This window comes from Phalaenopsis equestris, unplaced genomic scaffold, assembly GCF_001263595.1.
Source record: "Phalaenopsis equestris unplaced genomic scaffold, ASM126359v1 Scaffold000251, whole genome shotgun sequence".
NCBI lineage: Eukaryota > Viridiplantae > Streptophyta > Magnoliopsida > Asparagales > Orchidaceae > Phalaenopsis > Phalaenopsis equestris.
The window spans coordinates 2,671,087-2,694,953 of NW_018164693.1; the positions used below are offsets into that span (position 1 = coordinate 2,671,087).

General features: G+C 35.2%; 1 protein-coding gene across 7 annotated transcripts in view; it reads right to left on the reverse strand.

Annotated features, from left to right (window-relative positions):
• The window catches only part of LOC110024264 (transcription factor IIIB 60 kDa subunit), a 69,290-nt gene that overhangs the window by 29,412 nt on the left and 16,011 nt on the right, over nt 1-23,867 (reverse strand). For all 7 annotated transcript variants that reach the window (XM_020724137.1, XM_020724130.1, XM_020724131.1 and 4 more), the window contains 4 exons: nt 11,424-11,480; nt 11,216-11,328; nt 8,219-8,298; nt 8,053-8,139 (listed from right to left, as the gene is read on the reverse strand). In XM_020724137.1, coding sequence (XP_020579796.1) covers nt 8,053-8,139; nt 8,219-8,298; nt 11,216-11,328; nt 11,424-11,480 — 337 coding nt within the window. The remainder of the gene's footprint in view (nt 1-8,052; nt 8,140-8,218; nt 8,299-11,215; nt 11,329-11,423; nt 11,481-23,867) is intronic.

Consider the following 23,867-nt stretch of genomic DNA (forward strand, 5'->3'; position numbering starts at 1 on the left):
GTCGACCGTCGTCGACCATCGGAGACAATAGACAATCACTGCCGACCGTCGTCAACCACTGCCGATCGTCGTCAACCACCACCAACCGAACACTGTCAGTTAATATTATAACTTGGAAAATCTAGTAACAATTTCACATCTATGGAATAAGAGCTAGTCATTACGGTTTATGTGCCAACAACGACCAACGTGGTCATCAGTTCATGCAACTCCTGACTCCGGCCCCTGCGGCCTATGGTTGTCATTCATACTTTGCTCTAACGAACTACGTGATCACCAGCTCATGCAGCTTCTGACTTCGGCCCCTGCAGCCTACGAACGTCATTCATACTCGCTCTAACAACCTGCATGGTCACCAACTCATGCAGCTTCCAAATCCGGCCCCCGCCGCCTATAAACGTCATTCATACTCGCCCCTATGGCCTACGTGGTTCACAACACGTGCTGCTCTCAACTCCGTTCCCCGCAGTCTATGTGGTCCATAGCTCCCGCAACTGTTTACGGTGGTTTCTATGGTCAATCAACGCTTCTAGAGCAACCATTTACAACACTCATGACGGATTACTACTTCTACAATAATTAACAATGACCCTTGCAATATGTTGTCACCAAGAACTGCAGCCAGATTGTATTTATACAATTTTGTAATTTCATCTTCCCTAACTTAAGAGAAGAAAGTATCTGTGTACTCATCATTCATAGTGAATTATTTCAACTTTGTAATTTTATCTTCCCTAACTTAAGCGAAGAAAGTATATGTGTACTCATCATTCATAGTGAATTATTTCAACTGGGATAGACCCCGTGATTTTTCCCCCTATGGTTTTCCCCCTTTCAAGGGTTTTTCACGAAAAAGTCGAGGTGTCTCATTTTGCTTACTTCTCTTCTTTTATCTGTGTGTGTTGAATTTTCATGCAACGCTAAGACGATAATCCATTACTCTACCACCATGAATTTTCTAGCATGCATCATTTCCTAATTGGTAGAGTAAGGGTCAAAGTTAGTACTAATTTGTGGAGTTAGTTAAATACTATAACTATTCTACATAATTTTCTATTAGGATGTCTATGTACGAAGAATATTTCTTATAATAGAATTCAATCCAAATCATCTACAATCCATTTTCGTTTCTCCTCTTCTACTCCTCTCAATTGGCGGCCATTTCAACTTCAAATACCACTACCTACAGCTAGTTATTGTTGCATCCACACTTCAAATACCACTACCGACAATCTATGAATTAATACAATATGTTTCTATCTTAAATACAATATCTTCCTATAATTAACTTACTAAACATTTACAATTAAGTTTATATGGTTGATGGATTAGATAGTTCACCAAGGTCAAGAAATGAATAATTTGTAGAGGGCATTGGAGATTCAAAAATCTCGCTTTAAAGATTTTGAGGAGCTTTTGTAGACAAAATTAATCTGAATTCTATGAAGTACGACACTACTGACTGCAAGATGAAGCTAAGACACAATGAAGGCAAACTCTAAGATAACATTAAATATAAAAATTAATATAGTTTGATGTGAAGTTAATATATTTATATCCTGAAAATTTTTTTGATTATCCGTTCATACATGCCTCATTTATAGATTAGACTAAGAAAAAATTTGCACATCTAAGCGATCAAATTGTACAACTACTTCAAATTAGATTGAAAGGTAAATCATTTTATAATATATGTCCAACAATGCAACATTTTGTTTTAATAAAAATAACTTATGTTATAAATTTAAGTTATTTTTTTTCTTTTATATAGTTAGTTTAGTTTAGTAAGGACAAAATTATTCTTAAATAATAAAATATATATTAAATTAAAAAAAAAATTTGCATGTCTAAGCGATCTAATTTTATAACTACTTCAAATTATAGATTAAAAGGTACAATATTTTCAATTATATGTCAAGCAACACTCTTTTCTGTTCTACACAACAACGACAAAACCTTTATCTCACTTTATCTCACTGCGTGGGGTCAGCTACATGAATCCTTTCTCCATTGCATCCTATTTAGTGTCATATTTTCATTTAATTCTAATAAATTAAGATCATTTTTTATACAATATGACCAAGTCTTCCTAGGACTACCTCTGCTTTTCTTAACATAAGTCAAATCTAAAACATCTACTCTTCTACTCGGATCATCAGATGGTCGACGTTTAATGTGACCAAACCATCTATAAGACGACTCTCTCTAATTTTGTCCTTCATTGGAGCTACATCAGCCCTATCACGGAGATATTCATTTCACATTGTCTCTAAGTGTAAAGTCACTCATCCACCAAATCCTTCTCATCTCGGCAACAATTAACTTAGTTTTGTACTTCTCTTTTAAAGGTTAACATTCATTGCCATAGAGCATCATTGTGGGTCTCGCCACCATCTTATAAATTTTTCCTTTCAGCCTAAGCAGCACTTTTCTATCACACAATAGGCCCGAAGCATTCCTCCACTTCAACCAACCAACTTGAATTCTACTAATAACATCTCCATATCACCATCACTTTGAACAGAAGACCTGAGATATCTAAAATGTTCACACCTTTTAATAATTTGATCACCCATAGCTACATTTATGTCATTAGATATACTACTACTAAAATTACATTCGATGTATTCAATTTTAGTTCTACTCAAACGAAAGCCTTTAGACTCCAAGGTAGGCCTCCACAATTCAAGTTTTTCTTGAGTTTTTTCTCTCGTCTTATCCACAAGAAGGATATCATCAACAACAAAAGGATTCAAGTCATGATTTTTTCGACAAGTTTTATGCCGACAATCGACTACCTAACGCAACCCTCCACTTTTCACATCCAGGCTTGGGACCGGCAATGGTAGTGTTTACACTTTTTTATGTTCTGATAAAAAAAATTTGTATTATAAATTTAATTTATTTTTTCTTTTAAAAATTTTTGTTAAGGATAAAATTAGGTATAAGATTTTTCCTGATAGGTTGAATTAATTTACGATCAGATATGGACTACTTTGAATCATTTCTTGTTGTATTATCTCTATAATTAAGCTGGTTTCTACAAAAATATTCAATATAAATCTCCTTTAATTCTTTTCCTTTCAGGTTTCCAATCTATTCCAAATAGTTGTGGGCCCAATTTAGTTTCAAATATCATCAACAGCAAATTGAAGGCAATGAAGTATATCTTACTTGATCCTTGGAATATATGACTTTTTCCAATCCACTCTACTCTCTCATTGTGGGTTGCACCATAATATTGAGAGAGAAGCATTGGATCAATAAAAGTGACTTCTCCTTGGAATATAAAAAAAGCCCATCATTCCTCACATTCGAAGTAATTCCTTCTGAAATTCAAAATCGTTCCACAGGAAAAATGAAACAGAAACGGTTCTTTCAACTTCCTTGACACAGTTTACCTTGTTCAGGCTTTTTTTAAATCCATAGAAGTCTTTTAGAAAGTGCCCAGAGAATCCTCTTATTAAGCTAATTATGTGTCTCTACCTCATTTACCACTAATTAGTCTCTTAGGCCCTTATCAATATGTTCCTCAATTAGCGCATCCATACTTTGTATAATGAAAGCATCATAAATTATATTCCACAAAGTCATAAAAACAATGAAATAATAATTTCAGATGATAATTATCTTTTTCATATGGCTGATGGATTGATTGCTAAATACCATAAAACCTAGCAAACCTTGATTTCACTTTCAAAAAAGATTTGAATCTTGTTTTGGAACTCCTTTGCTCAAACGTCTAACAAATAAACAAGCAAACCATATGCATACTAACAAGAACTGAAAAATGGTTGAATCTTTCATTCCAAAATGTACATAATTTAACACTGTTTCAAAAACCGGACCGGAACGGCCGGTCGGACTGGTCCAACCGAGGACCAGGCAAGGAGCTGATCCTGTTGGGAATAAAAACCAGATTTGCAGTGAATCGGCGTTAACCGCTGAACCACCGGTCTAGCCAGAAAACCGTTCTCGGCTAAATAGAATTGGCCGGTTTTTGCTGTCTATCAGCAAATTGAAAAGATTGTTCTGGACCTTTAATTATGCATTCATGAACCACATTTAATTATGCATTAAGAGTTTAACGGTTTTCAAAACAGTGGCTTTTCGAGATCCAGTCGACCAAGGAAAGATATGAAAGCAATTTGACTAAGTGCTCTGTTTGGGGAGTTTTCAATGGAAAAGAAAGACATTGGCGACCGAGCCGAGGGTAAAAAATGGAGTTTTGAGAAAGAAGATGATTGCACAACAGTTAAAGAGTTCCTAAATAGCACGTGGCAAATTCAGAGAGTTCTTAAATACCACGTATTCAGAGATGGAATGAAGTACAACACTGCAGACAACTATATGGTGGGATCTCATGCGAGTGACAGATGGAATCAAAAATAACCTTGAAAAAACTAAAATTTAGGATTTTTAATCATTTAATTTGTTTATTATTATTATTATATATATATATATATATATATATATATAATTATTATGATCTGATAGTTATATTTCATATTTATAATTTTTTTTTAAATTAATTGTTATTAAATTTTAAAATACATTCTAAAATTATTATGCTATTAGTAATTTAAATATTGAAATTTTTATTTTATATTTTATAATCAATTTTTTTTAAATTGCATCATCTCTATCACATTTAAATAAATTTATAATTTATAACGTCTTCCGTTAAAACTAGTTCAACCTCTAACCTTGAACCTCTCTCTCTTTACTAGTTCAATATCTGGTCCAGTTTTCAGAACTCTGTAATTTACATAATTCTAGGATAACTTTTGATAGAAAAGATAACAGATCAAGAAAAAAATAACAGCAATTAGTTGCAATAGCCCATAAACTGGCGAGTGGGCAGAAAGTATCCCTCAAATTCATGAATGGTAGGATCAAGGAAAAAAGAGAGTTAAAGTTAGAGAGCCATTTTCATAATTCTCACGGATTAGTGAGTTGGCAACATGAACTTACAATTCTTCAAGGTGGCAACGACAACGCAAAGGGAAAAAATCAAGAAGCTTCTTCCACACTCTCCCTCAAACAAATGAATGGATGCCATCCATTCCGAACTTGTCTAATAAATTTTGAAAGACTAACCCTCATAATCCTTTTGATTATTATGTTTGCAAGTACTTCACCTGTAATTATATCTTACAAATGGAGTAGAGATTAAGCAGCCATTGTCAATTTCTCATTTTGATCTCCATTCAACGCACCATTCTAGTTGCATTAGGGATAATAAAAGCTAAATTTACCTACATTACTATGCATGCTACAAGCTTGAATGGTTAAACTATCTTCGGTAAAATTGAAAAGTACATCAAATTTTACATCCCTCGGAATTAGATCAAAATAATTTTATTCAATTCTAAGAAGGAAATCGATCAATTCCATATAAAGCATTGTATGTTAATTATGGACGGAATAGGAGAATTAAAAATCCGAAAGTTATAAGTTTTATTTAATTATCCTAATCCTCCCTTAATCTCCCGCACATGCATTGTTCCCCACCGCCTCACGCCTTTTTAATTCCTTCGTCAAATTGAAAAGGGGTATACCGAGCTTCGATTTTCTCCTCCCGAATTCCTCCTCTCTTGCGATCCCCCTCCCTGCTCGTTTCACGCGTGGCTGAGCAGAGCCCCACAACCCTTGCTACAGTACAAGGGTTGCAAGCTAGCAGTAAACTGAGCAGCCGCAGAGCACAATCTTGAGTTCCAAAGAAACTTTTGTAAGTGTGAATCCTTTTTTACGTCGTTTGAAACTTTCATTTCCTTCCTTGCCTTTCCATTTTAAAGTTTATCTCTTTCTTCGTGTTTTTTTGGTTTCCAGTAGCCGTTGGAAGTGTCGAAATTGTATCAGAAGCGTCGAAAGTCGCTTGAAAACTTTTATATGATTTTTAGCACAAAATCAGCGAGGGGAAAGTAAAGATTAAGGTGTTAGAAAGAGTTAATGAGAAAATTGGTGATTTTGGAAATACAAATTTATGTCGAAAAGCTATTTGTTTTGGCACGTAAAATACATTTTTGGGTTAATACATGTTATAAGCCAAATTTTATGAAATCCTATGTTTTTTCTAACGCCTCAAGTTATATATACAAGGAGGCGAGCTCGAGACAAGCGTATCCGCACTCGTCGTAGGGCTGCTCTGTCAAGTTAGGTGAAATAATCTTATGCTAATTTAAAAAAAATAATCTTCTATAGGTTTTCATATAATTTCTATTTTGACACGTGCATTTAGAATTTTTTACATATTGTGAATGAATATTAGCAATTAAATGAGTGAATGCACGTTTACTTTTTTTATGATACATGTAATGATGTGATCAGACTGTGCTACATATGACTATATTTATAATATGAATTCCCTGCAAGTATTCATTTATTATGTTTCATACCTATGATACATGTAATGTCTTATAAATATTTGATACAAAAAGGATGACTTAAATGTCACAAGGAATGTTAAAGGTAGACTATTACATGAGTGCTTGCAAGTCTATTATGCAGGGATATAGTATTCCCGACTCCTGATATTTATACGGAAACGAAACTCTGAGAACCGTTGAGATTAGGCGGTGACATAACGTTAGGGAACCATGGGTATGGGGGGCTATCAATAACTGTTATGTTGGGGGAAACCCGACCTTTATTGATAGTTTATATAGTCTTTGGGGCAGGATGACAACCGTCAAGCCATAATGAAAGAATATAGAAATAGTTGAGTCATATATATTAAAAAAGTGACATTATTATGATATGATCAATATGAAATGACAATGCTATAATAATATATTATGAGCATGCAACATGCTTTAGATATACTAATGATTTCATGCTTAGGACCTACATGTAACACTGCAGTCTTGATTTTCTTATACTTATGATTTCATGCTTACGACCTACATGTGACACTTCAGTCTTGATTTTTTTATACTACTTGTAACTGCTCTGTTTTCATGTTCTCTATTATATTAGCATGTTATGATTTATGTATAGAAATATATAGTTTCATGCGAGCAAGCACATTTTTTTTCATGTATAAAATCTAATTTTAGCCCTGATTATTTCTTTGAACTCGTTGTAGCCCATTCTTCATTGTTGTCTTCTAGGTAAGGGCAACAAGCACCGGGATGAGTATCCAGTGCGTCTTTGCACAGCTTTTGCATGATAGTTTTGGAGGCTTGTACATATATGTTTTGGATACATATTTCAATGATATTAGATTTAACAGCTCTATATAGTTTTCATGATTTAGATCATATGATTTTCATGCTTCTGAGTATATATGTGAATGAATTATGAAATATATCATGTATGTTCCAGCGATCTAGTTAAATTAATTTATCGGCCACTGGGTCCTGGTCATACAAGTTAGGACGAGTGTCGGTAAGAATTGGTGCGACCAAATTGCCAACCTCTGTCGCACCAAGAGTGACCCTCAAGTTGAGTTGTGACATAAATAGCGTAAATTATTTAAGGATGTCATTTTTGTTTCTTGAGGATAATAAATGCCAATATTCATCTAAAGATATCGCTTGAATATTTTAGTTAATATATCCATTGAGTAAGATTTTAACACAAAATGCAAAAATTAATTAAAAAAAGTCAATTTATTCTTTTACCTAACTATAATGAATGTATCAATTTGCTTGTCATACTCTTCTGAAGAATGCATCATTATTGAATTTGGTTTATTAAGTGAAATTGCTAATTAACTGTTTAGCGTACTTGATTGCAAAAGTGAGTAATATGGAACCAAGCACCTTGCACTTTCGGTAACACTGGATCAAATGAACTAAAGACAAAAGTTTTATCATGAAATGCAAAAACAAGAAGGATTATTGACATACATACCACTCAATTCTTATGTATTTACAATATCTAACATCTAAACTTTAATTTTTTACATATAGACCACCTTACCTATGCATCAAAGGCGTATTTCACTTTTTAAAGGTTAAAATGGTGATATTTTTATGTGATATGATAAAAATTGGGTGGTGTGTATGTAAATGCCCCAAAAAAGAAACAAAAGTTGAGTAGACTCACAACATCTGATTTAGAATAGTTGAAGCCATGAGAAAGTGCAGATATGTATAATGCCGCACCACATAAGCCACTAGGTTTCCTGCCTGTCTGTAATTCATAGTTTCACGTTACCTCAACTTCAAACCTCACAATGCTTAGGAAAGTGATGGGAGATCAAAAGGCTTGCCTGCATCCAGTCACGTTTCATGCTAGCAACAATGCGCAGTGCTATTTCAGACACAGGATTATGCCTTCGACCTAACAAGCCTGCACATCAGTAAGATAAAAGACCTATAAATCTGATTTGAATTTTTTGTAAAACTAACCTTATAGGACCCCCATAGATTATTTTCTAAAAATGTTGAGAAATATAAGTATTTCTTTTATTTATTATTTATTAAATTTGTAATACGTCAAACATGTAATAAGAAAAGAGTGAATTTATTTAGAAAAAAAATTATGACAAATTCTTAAAAAATGGAAAAAAGGTTGAATTTTTTTTTATATTATTTTTTTTAAAAAGTCAATAAATAGGTAGGAAACAACTATCCAAGAATGAAAAAAACAATGCAACTAACCTTTAATTTTGGAATCCACATTTAACAACAAAGCATAAAGTTATTGGCCCTTGAACCATGTCTGGTAAAAACACAAAATCACGTAATACTTGTTTAGAATTTTAAATTTATAAGAGTTTCATATTTATTGCTTAGAATTTATAATTTATCAAGAGAATAGATAAAAAACACAAAATGATGGGAAAACCCTTCGCAAATCATAATATCAAAGATTGGGTATTTGAGACATAACCTCAATACTTTCCTTAAGGGAATAGGGCAGTGGAGATCAATAAGATAATTCAAAGATTTAATCTCATCAGTTTGTAGATTATTGGAACTTGAACATTGATTGGATGTCTAGGTTTTTGGATGCAATGGAGATACATTGATAATTTCTTTCTTCTCTCCTAGTATGATAATTAAGTTCATTCTGCATAGGCTGGGTGCCTTTGCAAGGTGATAAGGGAGTGAAATTTTGGTAAGGCTTAAGAAGTTGGATAGATTGATAAGGTGATGTGAGAATTTGTGGATTTAGTGAAGCTTTATTTAGTTGAATGAGGGGCAATAAGGAATATTCATTTTCCATGGATTTGATGAGAAAGAATGGTGGATAATTAAATGGATTTGATGAGAAAGAATGGTGGATAATTAAATGTTTCAACATAAAAGTTCCTGTTCCTGAATTTCAACCCCGTAAATTTTAGATTTGGAGTAATAAAGTAGGTGTTCAAATAATGTTACATTCAAGCCATTATAACCTTTTCAAGTGGTAAAAAAATATGCCCTTTTTATTTGAGTATCCAATGAAAATACCCTTGATAAATTTATAGACTAATTTGCTCTATTGTTAAAAAATTATCGTGAATGGAAATGATTTTGTTTTGAAAAAATTGAATACAGAATGAATCGAACAAAGGTTTAAAATTTAATAACTCTTAAAGGCATTCTAATAATTAGACATAGTTATTAGCATAAAATCTCCCAAATTATGAATTTTGTTAAAAGTACTAATGATTAGCCACCTCTATGAGGTGTCAATTTTTCCTCTCAACAAATCTAATTTATGTGGAGTTGACATGGAAGTTTTAGTAGAAAATCCCTTTAAGTAAAAGAAAATTTTCTATGATCTGACTCGAACTAATTTTTAGCATTTTCGATTTTTCGGATTATGAATTTTGGCCTAAAATTGAGTGTGCACCTAGTTGTTAAAATACTTAAAAATTTGTCATGCTTCAATTTTTTTCTTTCATTTAGAAAAACCAAGTAAGGCCAATAATGAAGAAACAAAGTCATCCAGCTCGATAAACCATTTTAACTCTAGAGGAAACTCACACATCATTGTGGATAATAGCAAAACATTAGAACGGCTTAGCCATATAACACATTTCACATTAAAAGCTCTTTGATTTTTCCTTGGTAAAAGGGCATCACTATTATTATTTGAACTGTGATTTTCATGAATACAAAACCTATTGTTTGAGCTTACACTCAAGGGATTCATTAGAAAACAGTATTAAACTCATCTATGCACAAACAATCATCTTCTACGAGTTCAAGTCCTAAAAACCGCAAAAATTAGATAAGTAGCAACATAATTTTGCATCGAGTTTCTTGAAGCATAGTTCATTGCAATCTAGGTTAGGCACTTGAAGCATAAAGAGTCGAGTATCGTATCTTTTGAGAATGATAGGAATGCTACAAGAGCTTTTCAAAAGTGACCCATCAAAAATACCCATAAAAAATCCAAATACTATAATTTTCAAAGTATAGTTTGAAAATATTAAAGACATTTCAATGTCCTAACATAAGAGCAGAGGCTTCTAGATATACTATCCAAGTAGTAACTTTCTTCTTATTTACAATGAGTTCATATGAAGAATTGTCCTTTAAAGCAACTGAACTTAAATTGGTGATATTATGGGATAAGCTTCTAATGGGAGAATAGTTATCTTCGGCATGTAGTCCAAATTGCCAAAATAGGAGTAAGAGAGCTTTTCTGTCTTAGTTGTTGACACTTTTTAGAAATTTTCAATTCATTTTGCCAAAGGGAGAGGTGGATGAAGAAGCAGAGCCAAAGACGGAGTGGGGCAGGGAGGTGGAGGAATGTAAATAGCACAGGGAAAGGAAGTTCGAATGCAGAAGTCATCTATATGGTCTACCACACAAATTGGGAGAAGGGCTAACAGCCAACTGATGGAGCATGTGATATCAAACCAAAAAAGGAGAACTCTATTAGGTAAGGATGTGTTGGAGAGGGATGTTCATGGTGCGTTGATGCCAAAGGAGAGTCATGTGTGACAGGAGGGAGGAGCAGTGTCAAAAGGAAGAGGATTTGGAACTCATCAAAAATGAACTTTTGGGGTACCTCAAGAAATCATTTGCATTTATTTTGCTTCAAATCAAACACCTAAAAAACCAAAATTCATGCTTTTTTTCAGTACACCAACCAAACAAAAAACCACGACATAACGAAGAGTAAAGGTTATGCTCACATTTTGACATGAGAAATCCGTAAATACTAGGTGCTAAATTCCTATTTTGAAAGTACAACTGTGCACATACAGCATAAATTATAAGATAGAATAAATTCAACTGTATAAAAAATAAGAGTGAATATAACTAACGCTCTGTGAACCGATGGATGAAAAGGCTTGGATCAATAAGTTTTTGAACAATAGGATGATCAGAAAGCCTCAACATTTTGCACAGCTGCAAGAAAACAGCACCTAACACATAACTGAAGATAAAGTCTTGCATTAGTATGATAAATATAATATGATAGGCAAAAAAATAGATGTCAAAGATAACGTATCCAGAGTAAAGCATTCATACACGTTTATCTTCAAATAATCTGAAAAGTCAATAAGAAGATAGGCTTTTTCAGTCTGCCTGCAAAAGAAAAGTCAAGATGCAAGGGTTAAGTAATCCCTCAGTAATTTCTTTTATTCGCAGCATGTTCGTGAAAAAAGAAAATATGTTTGACTCATACATTCAGACCAACTTATATGCTAACAATCAAACAAAGTCGACTTTCAATATGTTAATAATTAAATAAAAATAAATATAAAAAGTTCACATTCCAAAGAAGATACCTTTCTCACTGCTTAGAATACTTCTTAAATCTTTGGCATAGCATATTTGCAAATTTATTAAAATACAGTTAATCAGAAAAATAATAATGCACGAGTTTCTACATTGCTTGCATCTCTCGTAAGTTATAATTAAAAGACCTTACCTGTAGAACAGTCCTTGGCTTAGTATAAGAGATCATTAGTGACGAGATGAAAAATTGCCCCTCTCTGCGCAAAATGGTGATCATTTAATTTCATATTTCCATCCAAAAGGTCGAATCTGCAGTCACTTAAATTTGCCATGAAGAGGAAATCTCAAATCCCCATCTTTCTACAAAATATGTGATGGGCCAACTGACAACGTATCTTCCAGTTGAGGACCAGAATAGAGCTCCAGCACCATTGCTAACAAGAGCACCGACAGTGATTGGAGAAAAAATGCTCCGGTAGTGGCAGATTACCTTGAAAAAATGGATAAAGTTACCATGAAAGCTGGTAGGAATGAGGAGATGTAAATGAGGTAAAAGATAAAGAGAATCTATTAGACCTGGGAGGAAAGAGGGAGAGAAAAGAACGGGTGAATCTATAGTGAGGACACTAGAGGGTCGCGCCGGCAGTGGCTAGGCCCAAAACAACATAAAATTTTAGGTCTTTATACATAGATCCTTAACATTCCCTACCTAGTGCATGCCCGCTATGCGAGAATCCCACCCTAGAGGCCACGTCACACCACCCTGTATGAGTGCTTGTACATGCTCTTCACCCACAGAAGAGAAGAGGTCGGAGCCAAATCTTACAATGCAATGGCCTGTTGCTAACTGCAGTCCTATCAATTCACAAACATAGACACATACAATAAAAGATTTTCCCCTTCTAAACACCTATGGTTAAAACCGTCTTTGCCCCTCAATATGAGAGAGGTTTAAAATGGGAGAGAAGTGATGGTCAGCTACGCCAGGGGAAGAGGTGGTGACAAGGATAAAGGGATTTTGGGTTTAATGACATCCATCAATTCAAACATCTTAAGGAACCCCTTTAAATAGAAGGGCCTTTTTCATAAATACAACATAAAAATGAAATAAAAAGGGATTAACTTGAACAAAACAAAAGAATTAAATAACATGCATGTCGAGTAAATCAGCCTCTCCTCAAAACTTGTTTAGAAATATCTATGCACTAAGTACACCCTTAAATAGAACATAACATGAAATAAATTCTAGAAAACTACGATTCCCTATATGATCTTAACAGAGGAGTGAAAACATTAGATCCTGTATCAATCCCCTTGGGCAGCAAAGAACTCTACTCCGAAGAATCTGAAGAAGTCCTCCAAGTTAGTAATTGGGTGCTTCGGGCTTGTGCACATCTTTAAGTGTAGAAGGAATACCAAGTTTAGCTTTAATTGGCAGAGTTTGAGGCTTTAGCTCAAAATATTGCTCAAGTCATAAAGAATCCTACTTGAAGAATTTGAAGGTGTCCATGGCACTGACGACATGGAATGGAGTCGTGCACATCTTGAAATGAAGGAACAAAAGGATAAGCTTCAATTAGTAGAGTTGGAGGTTTAGATTCAGTATGCATCAGCATATCACACACTTGCAGTAGATTGGAAATATATGTTACATAAATTAAACAAATATTGAGGATAAATTGGTAATGTCAAAACACACTTTTTTATTCGGCTATTGGATCGCTACCTGCTGCTTCAAACCGCAAACATTTTAGATAAAATTTTAAAAAAATTTCAACAAATTACAGTGAAAGATTTATGAAAGATAATAGCAAAAGATAGCTAGTTTGCAACAACGGTAGAGAGTTTTAGCTGATTTTTAGCAGAAGGCAGCACAGCATCTCACCAAATTGGAAGAAACTTCTAAACAATTTTTAAAAACAAAATAATTTAGGATTTATAGAAAAATGGAAAAAAAACAGAGTACGTTTTTAAAATAAACTTTATCTTCTCTCAGAATTTACTTTTTAAAAAACGGCTTTCAAGAAAGCAGAACAGAAACTATGGCTTAAAAAAGCTTTTTTGCAAAATGCAAACAGCAAAGGTATAAAAACATAAATAAAACTGCCTAAAAAAAATTGCAACTATCAATAAGTGGAGTGCATAGAATTCAACATAGACGTTTTGATTAATAACACAGCTAGGTATGACCAACAAACAATTGAAGCAAAGCATGGAAGACAACCAAGATGCAAGGTTGGTCGGGTCCAAGTTCATTGTTAAGCATTGGGATGGTTTTGGCTACAAGAGGCAGTGTGGTGTGCCAACTGTAGTCAGAACAAGAATCGCCTAACATGCTCAAGCACATCATGTAGGAATCGTATTGGTGTGGAAGGTCAAATGGGTGAAAGTCACTTTGCATAGGGGTAGATGTGAGAACAAAAAAATAAGAGATATTATAGAGAAAGTTTAGTGAGAATATAGGGGGCAGTACACAAGAGGCAACAGTAATCAGCAGTAGCGACAATCAAAAGCAGAAGGAGAAGGGGATCTCTAGGAGATTAGATCAAATGCAACTAAAAAAATTAGCAGAACTGAAACTAGCAAATCAGTCGGTATTAACACAATGAGGCAATAAGCAGAGCAATAGTGAGCATAGAAAAACGGTTGATGCAGAGGTGTTGGGCCGTACAGAAAAAATAGTAAGGGCAGTAGCAAAAATTGTGAATAAAAAAACTGGTAAGAATTGCAAATAAGAGAAATAATATATTTGGCAAAAGTTTGACCCAGAAAACACACAACGAAAACACATAAACATGAAACAAACATGAGAAAATCCCCTGATTGTACAATGGAGAGAGGAATTGAGCTCAAATTCCTCGAACAGAGCAAGGTTCAAAATAATAGAACGAGAGAGGTGGGCATAGGAGGTAGAAGATTGCTATGGAGAAGGAATAAGTTGCCCAAGTAGGCTATTCACAGAGGATCTTTAGACATGAGGGTGAAGATGCAAAGAAAAGGGTAAAGGAGAAGCCAAAATTAGAGTAAGGTTGTTGGGCTATGGAGAAGAGGGATGGAGAGAGGGATTTAGGGGCTTAATAGCAGACATATGAGGATCAACATGCAAAGAAAAGGGCAAAGGAGAAGCCAAAATTAGAGTAAGGATGTTGGGCTACGAAGAAGAGGGATGGAGAGAGGGATTTAGGGCTTAATAGCACTTAACTATCATCAACCACCTTAAAAAATCACAAGGCTCATCTTGATAAGGATTGTCTTAATCTTGATCCGGAGTAGTTATGATCGAGCCATTTGAGTCCGCATTATATTAAAGTTCAGTTTTTATGTTGTCTTTATGTGTTTTCTATTTGGATGGCACACTTGTAATAAGGGGATTTTTACTATTTATAAATAGGTGATCATGTGTTGTAATATGGGTCTTTGGTTCATGTGAATTGTCTAAGGGTTAGGGCTCTCTATGTGATTCCCGGATGGGAATGAGTCTCCGGCCACATCGTTGGGTGGTGGGAACTATATCCCTTCGTTGTTGGTGGTGACATCCCACGCCTCCTGTAGTCAATCGTTTAGATGGTGATTTTTGTATCTTGATTGGTTGTGAGAATAGGAATGTTTGTGAAAATAGAAACTCTTGTATCTAGCTCTTTATTTGATTAGTGCTTCTTTTCTTTACTTTCTTAGTTGTTCTTGTAAAATCTTCTCCAAACCTTCCTCCTCCAGTATCACACATTTATACGAGCAGGGTTCCTTTTTATAAATGCAAACCAAATCACCATTATGTCCTTAGTGTAAGATCAAAAGCACCATGCATAATTTGAAAAAGAATAAAATAAATTTGTAACCTATCGGAGAAGACTAAACATTCTATAGCAATCCTGCATCGACTCCAAATATTAATAACAAATACTCCACCATGTCCATATTTTTTAGAAAAGAAAGATTAATTTCATTATCTTAATTGATATGTTCATTACATTGTTGGTTTTACTAATTAATTCATCGCTTTACTATGTCTCGTTAATGTGACGCCTTACTTGATATTTGTTGCTTATTATTTCAATAATCATTAAATATATATTAAAAATAATTTAGAGTACATATTAAAGATTGCATTTAACTTAATTTTATTTTTCAATAAATTTTCAATAATGATTAATTGTATTCTTCTAAGATTAAACAAAATTAAAAGTTGGCCAGTTGAAAGAAAATCATTTAATTATTTTATATGATAAGTTGTATGCAAATTTTTAGTTAATATAAATAGTACTTATAAAATTTGAACTCGCTTGATACCGAAGTTAACCCATACCACAATAGGAAAAACAAATATTATCATTGAAAGCCAACAGGCGGTTACAACCAATACCCTTGAAAAGGATAACACAGCAACACAACTTCCAAAAATTTGAAATAACAACAGACACAACACAAATACCTAGAGAGGATCTCGGGTTAGAGGTGTTGATCAACAAATATTTAGAGAGACGGTAGCAAGGAGATAGGTGGGTTGGACAATGAATTAATAGCGTCTAGGGCAGTTTTGGGTGGTATGAACAATCATGGAGTGCGGGCGAAGTACTGGAACTGTAGCTAAGCTGTAGGAATGTGGTTCAGATGGTTGGAACTGTAGCAAAGCTGGAGAGCGGGAGGGAGGCCCGCATCATTACTTTTGTATGATATATGTATAGACCTAAATAACACTTAAATATAGTATTAATTACCACATATTTCTCATCACCATAAAGCAATAGCGTTACTAATGACATTCTGATTTTGCATTGTGAGAATAGATCTTAGCAATCATTCTACTTTTTGGCTCACTAAAGCCTTATTTATCATTATGAAAGCTTGGCATGATTTGCCCAATCACAAGCAAGCTTGAAGGATTTTAACACATATTTACGTTGACAATAAAAATAAAATGTTATATATGACTTAAATGTCATCATAATCCTCATCATTAGGCTGATCCAATTTAACTTTATAAGTTAATCTTTTTTACTTATTTACGCTAAATGTTACATAAGGTATGCCTTTTTTTTTCCTTGATCCTTGAACACTATTTCATCTACCAATCTAATAGATGTGCCTTCTATCCTCCGCTACATGGAAAACATTGAGACAACTCACCCCTAGCCAACTAAACTATAACTTACACCCAACAACTCCATGCTGTGACTTTCCCCATATCCAGCTCTACGCCTAGTTGTTTGCCCAACTGGCTCTTGCCAAACCTTCTTCCGCCCCAGCTTGGTTGCTACAACTTAAATTCCTTTTTGCAACGCCATCTCATTGAACCATTAGAATATTATTGCCACATCATCAATTCAATTATTATCCTATTGTGGTTAATCTAGTATATAATTTTCAGTCCATAATTTTGTATATATTAAAGTTCTATTATTATGTAAATTTTGCACAAATACTCCATAAATTATATTCAATTCTTGTCATGGTATCAAAATTCTAGGCTTTTTTTTTTCTTTTATAATCACAATCATATATCCTACAATGTTGCATTCTCATATTTCCACCTAATTAACTGATAGTCGTAGCCTTCATCGCTACAATCTTGTTTCTATTATACTTTTGGAAATCAATTATTACCAAAGTTTTTTATTCCCGTGGACACAATAGCCATGTTTCCTACCCTTGTTCACTTTGAAACTGAAGGCAGGAATCCAAATCCGTTGGAAGAATCACAAAGCATCCATTCAATATTTTATTTGAATTGAAATAATTATCTTGAATGATAAAAATTGGATTGAACCTACTTAAACATGCAAATGAAATTAGACCATTTACTGGCACCAAAGCTCAGCATAGCAATCTCACGTTTAATGTCTGGGATGATCAGAGTTATATAGCGATGCTTTTTATAGAAGTCAGTGATTCATGAGATACGCAATGCATGAAAGATCCTTTATTCACCATATATAAAATAAATCAAATGCATTCTAAACCCCCATGAAAGTGTCAAATATATGAAATCAAACCAAAATCTCATCCACAAAGAAAGCTGAAAATCCATCACAGAATACTCCATTCTACTGTAAGGCTTATAACATAGGTGGATCATTACAAAAGCATCTAAATGGACAGCAGCAAACATGAGGCCTTTCTTGAAAGGTCTGTTAAAAAAGACTGAATTTATGATTTTTTATGGACTAAACATAGAGATTGAAGTTACTAAGGAACAAATTCTTGAAAAAAAATATTTTTTCTCAATAAAGAATGAGAGCCATAATTACCAACAAACCCATACAAAGTTTGGCATTATTAACAAAGGCTGCCAACAACAAGAACTGCAATTTAAAATCCTCCCTTAATAAGAAACACGAGCAACCAACCAACCCTAATAAAAATGGTCAGTTCGGATTTTCTACTTTGCACACATTACAAAAAGGCTTTACATATATATATATATATATATATAAATATAAATATATATAACGTTTTCTTTTTTTTTGGGGGGGGGGGGGGGGGGGAAAGAAAGCGAGATATGTATATTTGGGGGAAAGAGCAATGGTGGTTCCCTATGCGTCAATTAAAAGAAAGGTACAGAAATTGGAGGGAGAGAGGATCCCCGACTATGAAAGCAAAAAATACATTTGAACACACCCCTAGGGGTTCCTCTCCCCACAGTACAACTCACACAAAAAAAATCACCAAAAATTACAGGTATACCCAAAACCAAAGAACAAAACCCAAAACTAAGTAAACCTGTATTCTTGTATTGCTTAACATGTAAAGAGAAAGAAAATGAACAAAAAATTGTCTTCAGGTTAATAGTAATTCTCCGAGAGCACTCCCGCGAGTAACAAAAATCTTTGGAAATCTGGAGATCAGAGCAGAGAAAACCAAAACAGCATTAGGTCAGCGAAAACCATGAGAGCTGAAAACAGGGAGACAAAGCCAGGCATGCTGCAAGCCGAAGAGACCTGCCAAACAAAATAAAAATCCCGCAAGGGGAGAAGTGCAAACCCCAACCACCATACAAAAAGAAGGCCCTCAGCGGTAAAGCCAAGCAACACCAAAATTTAAATTCGAACATATGGCAGATTCAAATTGTCCCCACTGAGAAGACGTCTGAGTGGAGCAGGAGGATAAATGTCAATGTGACAAACCTCCCCTGCATGTTTGGCTAACCAATCAGCAGGGGAGTTGCCCTCTCTACGAATGAATTCCAAATTTACTTCTAATTGTCTTGCAGCCATTAAAGCTAAAATACGTTTAAAAGTGTAAATTATATCCCAGAGGGGAGGAGAGATTCCCAAAAGTATATCATAGAGCATTTTAGAATCGGTTTCCACCTCAATTGTATGAAAATTGAAAACACTTGTCACCATTAAAGCCAGAAAAACCCCCTAGCATTTCGTGGCTAATGGGTTGTCAACGGCAACAGGAGAGGTGAAGTAGCAAAGTCACCTACCCTCATAATTTCTAAAAATGCCCCCAACAGCAGCATAAAAAGGATTCCAACGGCCATCCACATTACTAACAAAACCCGATGAGGGGGGAGCCCACCTTATCAAACATCATTTGTACCGACTCTTAGGACCTTAGTGTAATAGGCCAACACATAAGAAACCGCCATAGAAGCAGTAGGGGGAGAGGAGTTATATTTAAAGCTGTTTCTCGAGGTCCAAATAAACCATAGGACCAAAAAAGAAAGGGAAAACCCCCCTGTCATAAAAAAACCTTCCATTGTCATAAATAATTGCTTAAGATGCCCCTATGCAACCATGAAATAGCGGAATGTATGTCCAGCATATTCCAACATTTAAAGAGAAAGCACGTTCAAAAATATGTCTCGAATCTTCCTCCGCAACTTTGCACATAGGGCATCACGAGGCCATTTTAAGGTCTTTCAAATTAAGAATGTCATTAATAGATAGTAAAGAAGAGAGATAACGCCAAAGGAAAAAGGATATAGAATGAGTTAAAAATTTGTGTCAAATCCATTTTCCCCAAAATCAATCGCAGTGTGCATATAAAGTGTCATATATTAATTTCCAAACCGATTGAGAATTGTTCCTTTTCCACACGAGGAAATTTCTGCGTGAAGGGGTAATAGGAATAATAATAATATGTTTTGCATTTTCCTCTCCCACCATAGAACATAGTTTAGAGAAAGCTCAGTCATCTTGAGAAAAGAAATCAAAAACCAATAAGGAGTTAGTATGTAGAGGGTGAGAGTATTAAGAGAGATAAGACAACCCCTAATTATCATTCCAGAAGGAGATGTTTCTATCACCTATATCCCAAAACATGAAATTATTAGCAGTAGTTCTAGCATTAACAACTGCTTTCCAGATACGGGAATTACCAACCTTCCACAAAACCTGGGAAGGGTGAGTTTGAGCACAATATTTATAATGCATAAAGGAAGCCCATAGAGATGAGCCCAATCTAAATTTAAATCAAAGTTTGCAAAAGTTTATTTTCACAGTATGTTTCAAAGCTTTAAAGCCAATCCCGTCAGCCTTCTTAGGCTTACAGACCTTATGCCAAGAGCCCCAAATCCTCTTAGCAAAATTCCCTACCCAAAGGAATTTAGTAAAAAGCCTCTTCATGACATTGATAGCACTTTTTTTTTGGATTAAACACCTGCAAAGCATATAGTGGAATACTCTGAAGAACACTAGATAGCAAAGAAATCTTGACCCTAGTAGAAAGAAAAACATTTCTCCAATTGCTAATTTTACGCTTGATTTTATCAATAACATCATCCATATGAATTTATTTCTTCCTTCCCTTAATCAAATTAACCCCTAGATATTTAAGAGAGAGAGGCATGATGAAAATTTGTATAGGCAACTCCCCAATGAATAAGATGTTGCTTAACATGCTTGCCAAAAAACATCTGGCACTTGTCACAATTAAAGAAAAGTCCAGAACAATTTTGAAAATCCTTTAAGAGCCCCAATAATTGTTTTATAGCAAGTTTAGAGGCATTAGCAAAAATAATAACATCATCTGCATATGCAAGGTGGGAAACCGTCATTTTGGCCTTATGGGAAAACTGTGTGAGGGTGTAACAACTGGAAATGATTGAGCATCCTGGATAAATAATCGAAAGCTAGAATGAAAATAATAGAGAAAAGAGGTCCCCCTGTTTAATGTCTCGACAAGCAGTGAAAAAATCATAAGAATTACCGTTAACCAACACAGAATAATAGTTGTTGGCCAACCATCTTTTAATCAGGGTGCAAAAACTGGGATTGAAAGCTCTAGCCTTCAAAACGTTGATGATGAAATCCCAATTAATGGTATCAAAGACTTTCTTGATATCTTTTTTGATAACAAGATTGTCAACCATGCATTTTTTATCAAGATCCTGTAAAATTTCCTGAGCTAAGAGTATATTGTCAGAAATATCATGTCCTTTAATAAAGATCGACTGGTGGGGGGAGATGAGAGAAGGAAGATGGGGTTGACGACGAGCCACAATCAGTTTACTGATGATTTTAGAAATCACTGAAGTGAGTGAGATGGGCCTAAAATCCTTTCAATGAGTTTTATCATTAGTTTTAGGGATAAGAACAATCAAAGCGGCACAAAAATACTTTCCAGGGTTTTCACCCTGAAAAAAACATTGAATCGCGAGAACCATCTCTTTCTTTAAGATGTCCCAGCAGAAAATATAAAAAGCAAAAGTGAAACCATTAGGGCCAAAAGCCTTCTGAGAACTAATATTTTTAAGGGCAGTGAAAATTTCTAACTCATTGGGGGGGGGGGGGGGGGCAAAGAGGGGGAGAGAATGAGTGTCACAAGCTTTCTGTCTAAGGAAATCGTCCTCAATAGTGATTTTCTCCAAGAGAATATGATGAGCATTAGCTAACTTAGCCACAAGAACAGGAGTATCTATCACCTGTACCTCTAAAGCATCGACCTCCTGTTGGGCCTTCAAAACCCTAGAATGAACATTGTCAAAAGTATCCATATTCCACCTTTTTTTAAGTAAGAAGCAACGTTCTTATGTAATTGTCACAAAATGAATTAAGGGTTACCACTCCACCGCGAGATCCAAGCCTGCTTAATCAAATCAATAAAAGTAGGATCTAAAAGTAGGATGAGAAGTTCAAACATTAAGAAATTTAAAGTGATAGCGAGCAGGTTTAGAATGAAAAGCCAAACTAAGCAAAATAGGTTTGACAAGAATAATTTTATAGTAGCCCAGAAAAGATGAGTTTCCCAGAAATCTATCCAGTCTCTGCATAAGAAAACCCCTCCACCAAGTATAAGTAGAGCCCGAAAAGCCTAAATCATAAAGGCCATCATCCGCAATATGCTCACAAAAATGGTTAATAAGACTTGTATCAACTTTAGCACCACCGTTTCTCTCCGACGGCGACATAATCATATTTAGATCCCCTCCAACGAACTAATTATCAGAAATAGTAGCACCCATATGCGTAAGTTTTTGTCAAAGGAGAAGTTTGTCCCTTAAAAGAGGAGAGCTGACATAAATGAAAGTAGCCTAACCAAAAAAATTCTCCAACTGATAATGAATAAGAACATATTGCACATTATCATCAATAATGTTAAGAGTAATATTTTTTCTGCCAAAAAAACCAAATTTTATTGTTCAGATTAATATAATGCATGTAATCCTTGAATTTCTTAATGATATCCTCTTTATAAACCGTTACAAACGGCTCCAAAAGAACAAAAATGTCTGATTTACGGACCGTACATAAATGTTTTAAACGATTAAAGGAGTGGGGGTTCACCACTCCTCTAATGTTCCATACCAGAATGTTAAACATTTTGGCCCATGACACCCCCCTCCTAGCAAACCTAGGGCTAGGGGGAAGATGCAAGTGCTTCGAATGGTATGTGACATCAATATTGTTTGCATGTTGTTTGCATGTGTCATAATTGGATAATTGGGAGTTCTGATTTCCTTCTACCTCTTCTCCTGCTATATTTTTGAATTGTTCATTCAGATTCTAAAGTCATGGCAACCATGGCAGTCATAGTAGATGGGTCCGGAGGTGGGGGAGTAACCGATGGAGTAGTATGTTGATTATTTGCTTGTGGGGGATCCTGAACCTCAAATTGTTCGGCTAAAGCACTAGGGATCTAAGCCACAATTTCCGGTTCTTGTGTGGCAATGAGATCCACAATTTCTTCAATTCTCTCTGTGGATACAGGGCCCACACGTGCTACTTCACCAGAATGAGCAGCACTGGTTGCCTCCAAACAAGGAGTAATTTGATCAACAGGGCCCACGCAAGGTACTTCAGCGGACTGAGTAACTGGTTCAAAATGAGGAGTTCGAAGAGCATATTTTTGCTCAACAGAGGCCACACGACCGGAAGTGGATTTCCGCAAATCAGGGCGCAAATGAAAACAGCGAGTCGAATCATGGCCAAACATACTGCAGTGCGAGCAATAGTGAGGATGTTTCTCAAGAAAAACCGGTTGCCAATATCCCGTATGATTAGATACAATCCAAACCTCATCCGGAGAAGGTAAGGTAACATCACGTTCTATTAAAATTCAAGTCATTGAAGGTCTTGTTAAATTGAAGGTAGGGGCATCAAGCATTAACGGCTTACCATATATAGCAGCAATAGAAAACAAAATTTCATTATTGAACAAATGCACCCTTAATCCCGGAAGGCGAAGCCAAATAGGAACAATAGGTAGCTCAGTCATAGGATCAAACTCAGTTGTCCATTTGAGGACTTTCATCCAAACATCACTAAAATGAACAGTTCTGCGTACAAATAGTTTAGCATAGTCATCCTAATTAAAAAGTTGGATCAAAAAATGTTTGTTGTCAAGAGCACCGATCTTCCAACCCCCCGATAAATTCAAAAGTTCAAAATGTTTCAACAAGAAATCATATTTAGGAAGCCCATATAGGAACCTACCTATAAGATGGAAACGACAGGCAGAGGCAAGAATGGAGTTTTCAGAGTCAGAGAAAAAAAGTGCACACTTCCCCCCTTCTTCCCTGAGACTTGATAAAATTGTATTCCCCGCCAAGAACTAGTGATTCATGAAAAGAAGAGGGAAATGCAAACTTCGAAAGAGTACCGGAGGAGGAAACCCCCGCAGTGACGCCTGCATACGTCTTCGTCAGAATCGGCGAGGGCGCAAAGAGGCGAGAAAATAAGATGAGAACGGAGAAGCCAAAACCAAACGAAAAGGAAAGATCTCACCGGAGTACGACCCTCGAGGGGAATCCACGCCGTCAGCATCTCCAAATCGCCGCTCGATCGCCCA